Raw genomic sequence first — 6,000 nt, 5'->3', positions numbered from 1 at the left:
ACTTTGGCTCAAGTCATGATCCAGCTGTTGGTGAGTTCGAGCCCAGGGTCTGGCCCTGTGCTGAGGGCTCAGAGCCTGGAGCCTGCTTCAGAGTCTGTTTCCCTCTCTCTCTGCCCAACCCCCGCTAGCGCTCGGTCTCTCTCTCTCTCTGTCTTTCAAAAATAAATAAACATTAAAGAAAGTTAAAAAAGGTAAAGTGAGTTGGCCAAGGTCAACTAAGATTTTCTCATTCCAACCCGACAACACAAAGTAAAACGAGACATTCTTCCCGTTTCTAGTGTCCACTGCACCACAAAGACATTTAAATTCCACTCTGATTTCGGTTGTAGGCAAAATGAAAATGAGAAAGGAAACTGGTTACTCTTCAAAAAAGCGTGCTTCTTCAAAAAAGTAGGCAGGCTTTAAGTGAGGAACTGGCATTTTAAGGGACTCATTAAATGTGAAGTCTGATGTTCATCTACAGATGAAATCTAGACTCTGGAGTTTTGATGGTGATACCGTTCAATTCAAGCTTAATCTAATAAACGGCCGGTCCCCAACAGCTCCCCGCTCCCCGCCCCCTGCCCCCTGCACCTCCCGGAGCTCCAAGAGAGCTGGCGTGGGCCTTGGCGTGGGCAAGGTGGTTGCCTCGTTGGGCAGACTAGACCGACCGCTCGAGGGTGCGGGCTCCGCGCGGTCGGCTGCTCCAGGACAGTCGGGGGAGGCTTCTTGCAGGAGGGAGGCTTCCGTCCGAGTCTTGAAGAAATGGCAAGATTTGGATACCGCGAGAGGAAATAGCGAGCTGGCAGGGGACTAGCCAGGACAAAGGCCCAGAGATAGTCGCAATGGGGGAGCCTTGGCATCGAAATATCTTCTAGAGCTCGAGTGGTTCCAAGGTTGCCCGGTTCCCTTAAGTAGCTGGAGAAAAAAATTGGGAGGGCAATCAAAGCTCCTTAGAGGAAAGCCAGAGCCGGGAGGGCTTGGCGGCAGGTGAATCTCGTTTTCCCGCGATGGGCGGTGATGATGGTAACCCAGGTGGAGACCCTGCACAGCCTCGGAAGCTAGTGCAGCTCAGGAGGAGAAAGGACGTCAAATTAGGGCGCTGCCCGCTCTCCTGTGCGAACGCGGCCGCCACCTTCCCGGACGGCTGGGGAACCGGGTCCGAGCGCGTCCCCTCCGGGCACCATCCCGCGGCGCGGGTGGGGCCGGTCTCCCGTCACACCCTCGTCAGCCCCCCTCCTCCCCTCCTCCCCCCCTCCCAGCAGTTCCCGCGAGCCTCCGGGCGCCTGGCTTGTCAGGATCCCTCCCTCCCCACCGGCCTCGGGGCTCGGGCTCGGGCGCCGGGGCCTTGGGGCGGGTCCCTGCAGCCCGCACCTGCCCCCGTGGGCGGAGCGCGGCGGCGACGCGCTGCCCCAGCCTCTGCCACCCGCCGCGCTAGCCGCGCGGCTCTCCAACACCCCCGCCCCGCCTGCTGCCGGCGCACCTCCGCTCCTCGGTGCCCGTCCTCCCTCCGCGAGCGGTCGGTCCGTCCCTCTGCCGGTCCTGAGCCGCGGCGCCTCGCACTTCTGACTCGAGTCCCCGCCGCCTCGCGCCATGGAGCCGGCCGCGGGCAGCGAGCGCCGCAGCCCCCCGGGCCCCGCGGTCCCAGCGCCGCCCCGGGGCCACGAGCCCTCGGCCGCCGTCCTCGGCCCGGGCCCGCAGAGCTACCCAGCGCGAGAGCCGCCCAAGCCCGACGAGGAGCGGCAGCTGCGGATCAGCGAGAGCGGCCAATTCAGCGACGGGCTGGAGGATCGAGGTGAGCGCACGCCGGCACGGCCCCTTTTTCCTGGCCGGCCGGCGAGGCGAGGCGCGGAGCCGCTGCTCCGGGCGCGCCTCTCCCGACTCGCAGGTTGGCGGGGTGCGGTGCTCGGCGCCTCGGGGCGCTCGGGGGCGCGGGGCCGGGACTTCCCCGCGAGGGCGCGGAGCGCGGCAGCCCCACCTCCCGGGGCCGGCGCCGCCCAGGCAGCCGCTCCTTCCCCGGAGCCCCAGAACCGGGCAGCCTCCGGGCCGACCTTGCGCGGGCCCGTGCTCTCCTCTCGGCCAGCCCGCTGGAAAAGTTTGCGGGGGGCGTTTTTTTGCTTGTGGAGCCCCGTGCTCCCGGGGGACTGCGGGCCCGGCTCAGCTCGGAGGGTCCTGAGCTCGGTGCATCCTCCTTCCAAGCCCCCTTCGACCCCCGGCGGCTTCCCGGGAGAACTTCCGTCTGCGGGGTTAGCCTCGGGGAGCTGGTCCACAGAGCCTAGCTGGCTGTCCTGGCGAGGCAAGTCCGGCGGCCCCCGGCCCTCACTTACAGGGGATCCAGTTTACCACGGGTCGCTGCCCCGGTGATGGGAGCAGAGGACCGGGGCACTTGTGCTTGGACCACCAACTTCCTCTGGATGGATGCCACTGAAACCTGGTGCTTTCTGGAGCGCACGTCCCCAGCCCCTCCTGAGACACTGGCCTGGAATCCCGAGAACGTCCCTTTCCTGGGAGGCCAACCCTAACTTCCCGACACACAGCCGATGCCCCCTTTGAGTTGCCCGCACGAAACCGGAGAGACTCCGTTGTTCATTCCCGTGCCTCTTCTCCTCCATCCCTCTTTCCCTCCCTGCTTCGTTTCCTTTCCGCCTGGAGGGAGCCGTTTTCTTGGCCACGTCTATATTCTCTGCTTCTTAATCCAAATTCAGCTCGGCCCCCTCAAAAAAGACTCAATGGTGGGGCTAAAACCGGTTAGTGGCCGAAGCGGCATTCTTGCAGCCTGGCCCTTTTCAGGGGGAGCCGGCTCATCGCCACTCCACCCCCTTTTCTTGGAAGTCTTATTTTGTTGGCTGTGGCGGATTTTTATATTTTCGTCTTAGCAGGTTTTCCGTCCTATTCTTAGTATCTCCTGTACATTTTTATTCCGGTTTAGTGTTCGGATGCACGATCTTTTTCCTCTTAGAAATTTTAAACTGTGGCGTGTGAGATAGAATGACATGGAAACAGCAATCCCAGAGAACCGTCCGGGATTGCTCCGGGAGAGCTGGGGCTGTTCCAGTCATAACCTGTGTTGCGGTTCCTCTCCTCCCTGTTCCGACACAACTAGTTACTGTGACAGAGCCGAAGGTGGGTGACATCACCAGCACCCGACAAAACCCATCGGTTTTATTATGGGGCACGTTACTTACCTTTCCCTCTCTGCAACTAATATTGTAGGATTTAAACATTTTGTGTGGAAGAGCAACAGAAGAAGTCTGGGCTGAGCTTATTTTTGTTGCATTGCAGGTCGTTTGTAAAAGCTGGCCTATTTCTCCCCACCCCACAAAACGGCAGGAGGAGAAAAAAGTGCCAGGGCGAGTTAATATTTAGCATCATTTTGTAGCTCGTGCTCAAGTGTAACAAGCCCTTGTGAATTAAATCTTAGGGTTCTTTTTCACTGGTCAAGTGAATTTCATTTTCCATTATATTATAGCATGAAAGCATTCACTGTTTATAAACTGTCACTGTGTGAAAGCACTGTATATCACACACAGCCTCTCTGTTAGGATGGACCCTGTCCTCCAAAGAACCCAGTGCCGTGTGGCATTGAAAGCTGAAAGTCAGTGTGACATTCTTTTGTTTGACCTATTGCTGACAGGAATGAGTTAATGATGGATGAATCATTTTTATTAAATAGACCAGGTTACCTGGGGAGGTTTATTGTAATTTTTTGTGTTTGCGTTATTTTTTCTTAAGGGGCTGCATCTTTCCCATATCGATTTTTGTATCCCCTTGGGAACAGTTCGATTGCAGCTACCTTTTCCCTAATGGTGAGAGGGTTCGGGGAGGAGGAAGCCGAAGCACTCGCCTGCTGTGCATCTCTCCATCATGCCTGGCTTGCTTTTTTCTAGGCCTAAATATACATAGGGTGTGTGTGTGTGTGGGGGGGGGTACCCTGGACATGTTACCTGTATTTGTCCTTGTCCTAACTTCCTTCGGAGCTATTAGACCTGGTTGCAGACTGTGTCTAACTCCCATCAAAAGCTTGCTTTGTTAGCCAGTATTTTAGGGCTTTAGAGGTATTTTCCCCTTAGAAGTGATGTGGGCTGCTTCCCAGAAACCCAGCTAGCTGATAGTGCAGTGCCATTTGGTTGAGCCTTGCAGTCAGGGAGCAAGAGTTCTGTGGTCTAAGACTTATAGGGGTTAGACACCCCACAAATAGGCTAAGTTTATCTTGGGATTTCCACCCCCATTCTTTTAATATCCACTCTTCTTAACACAAGTATTTTCCCTTCATTCTGCTCCAAATCCTAAGTAGGCTTAGAGTGTTACATGCTTCTGCATTTCTTACTACCTTTCTATATAATAAAAATTCCCCATTTTTCCAGAAAATCCAAGTGTGACTATTATGAGAAAGCAATTGGGACTAATTCATACTAGCATGGAAATGACTAATGGCTTCAACCTAACCACATATATTTGCATTTCCCTCTCAAATCCTAAGTTATCAGTCTTTCATTCATACAATGCTTAAGCTTACTAATGTCAGGCCCAGATTACAAATATATGGAATCTGAGTGAGATTGGAAATCTGCATGTGGAGGCCAACTGTGTTTAGCAAGGGACACAGCCCTGCATGCAATAAGCGGCCTGCCTTAGCTTCTCTAGGCTGGGCTGCCTTTTACTTGTGAAGCACAGCGTCCTGAAAACTTTAGGAATCCTCCTCACTGCTTGTGAGTTCGCGTGCAGCCAGTGTGGGGGCAGAGGTAGAGGCACCTGTATGTAGACAGGTCATTAATGGGTCTTCCTAGGTCATCATACTCCCCTTGGAGGAGAAGTTTTTCCATTCTACGGGGAAAACCAGTAGGAGGAGATGATAAACAAAGGTTGGAAATGGGGAAGTACCTGCCTTCTTGGACAGTCTTCACATTACAATTATTCCAATTTTTATTTTTTTATTAAAATGTTTTTTAATGTTAATTTTTTTATTTTTGAGAGACAGAGTACAAGTGTGTGTGGGGGGGGAACAGAGAGAGAGAGAGAGAGAGAGAGAGAGAGACAGACAGACACAAAATCTGAAGCAGGCTCCAGGCGCTGAGCTCTCAGCACAGAGGCCGATATGGGGCTCAGACCCACGGGCTGCAGGCTCATGACCTGAGCTGAAGTCAGTTGCTTAACCAACTGAGCCACCCATGCACCCCTAATTTTTAAAATGGAAAATCTCTCGTGGGGGACACACACAGGATCAGATCTGGGGAAGGATCTCCAGTCCTGCTGCTTTGAGGACTCAGGTGCCCTCTTAGGGCACTGCAGCCCACGTGCGCTGACCCCTGAGACTCCTTCAGCAGAGTGCTGACTCCTTCAGCAGAGTGCTGGTTCGCTGTGGGGTGAAGCATGTGGCAGGTGTGTGTGGTCAGGACCAGTCCTATTGTTGCAAACAGCTGGCTTTGGAAGGAAAAATAAATGTTATACGGCAGAATGGAAAACCCAGATCGTTGTCCTTTATCTTAGAAAATTAAATCCTCTAAAAGGAACCTTGTTTTTACCCCCAGTGGATAAGCCTCTTAAGATTGTTGGTGTCAGAATACGTAGCAAATGAACTGCTTATTTGAGTCAGTACGTGAGTGTTACAGCTTCACTTCTCCTCAAAATCGATTGTCCAGAATGAAAGGAAAATTTTTATGTCCTTCTGGAAAAGGAAAATAAATGATTGGGAGGCTGTAGGACTCGCTTGATCTAGGTTGACTAGAACAGGAGACTGGGGTGCTTGTCGTTGAAAATTAGAATAAGGTGTTGTATGGTAGCTAGGGGAAAAGTAGACAAAGGGAGAAAAATAGACAAGGGATTTTAATTTGAAATCATTTGTACCTAAGGCAGAATTTGAGAAGAGAGGTTTTTTCTTTTTTCATTCAAGTACATGTATTAAAGAAGGTTTGGGGAGATTTTTACAGTGAGGTAATAGAGATGTGTTTATATCTACCTTTTGCAACCTCTTCTACCTTTTGCTCTGATGTAAATCTACAGGTTTTGATTATTTAAAAATCT

General features: G+C 53.0%; 1 protein-coding gene across 7 annotated transcripts in view; it reads left to right on the top strand.

Annotated features, from left to right (window-relative positions):
• Window positions 1–476: 476 nt before the first annotated feature.
• TMEM163 (transmembrane protein 163) overlaps window positions 477–6,000 on the top strand; it is a 236,469-nt gene continuing 230,945 nt past the window's right edge. For 2 of the 7 annotated variants that reach the window (XM_027055913.2, XM_053214968.1), the window contains exon 1: window positions 1,440–1,774. In XM_027055913.2, the coding sequence (XP_026911714.1) occupies window positions 1,573–1,774 (202 nt within the window). In that variant the 5' untranslated portion in view covers window positions 1,440–1,572. Of the gene's footprint in view, window positions 1,775–6,000 lie in introns of all 7 variants that reach the window. The other 5 variants (XM_053214969.1, XR_008295296.1, XR_008295295.1 and 2 more) reach the window with 5 other exon arrangements.

This window comes from Acinonyx jubatus, chromosome C1 (assembly GCF_027475565.1).
Source record: "Acinonyx jubatus isolate Ajub_Pintada_27869175 chromosome C1, VMU_Ajub_asm_v1.0, whole genome shotgun sequence".
In the NCBI taxonomy this organism is placed as follows: Eukaryota; Metazoa; Chordata; class Mammalia; order Carnivora; family Felidae; genus Acinonyx; species Acinonyx jubatus.
The sequence above is the reverse complement of the archived record's forward strand: the minus strand, read 5'-3'. Positions and strand labels throughout refer to the sequence as shown.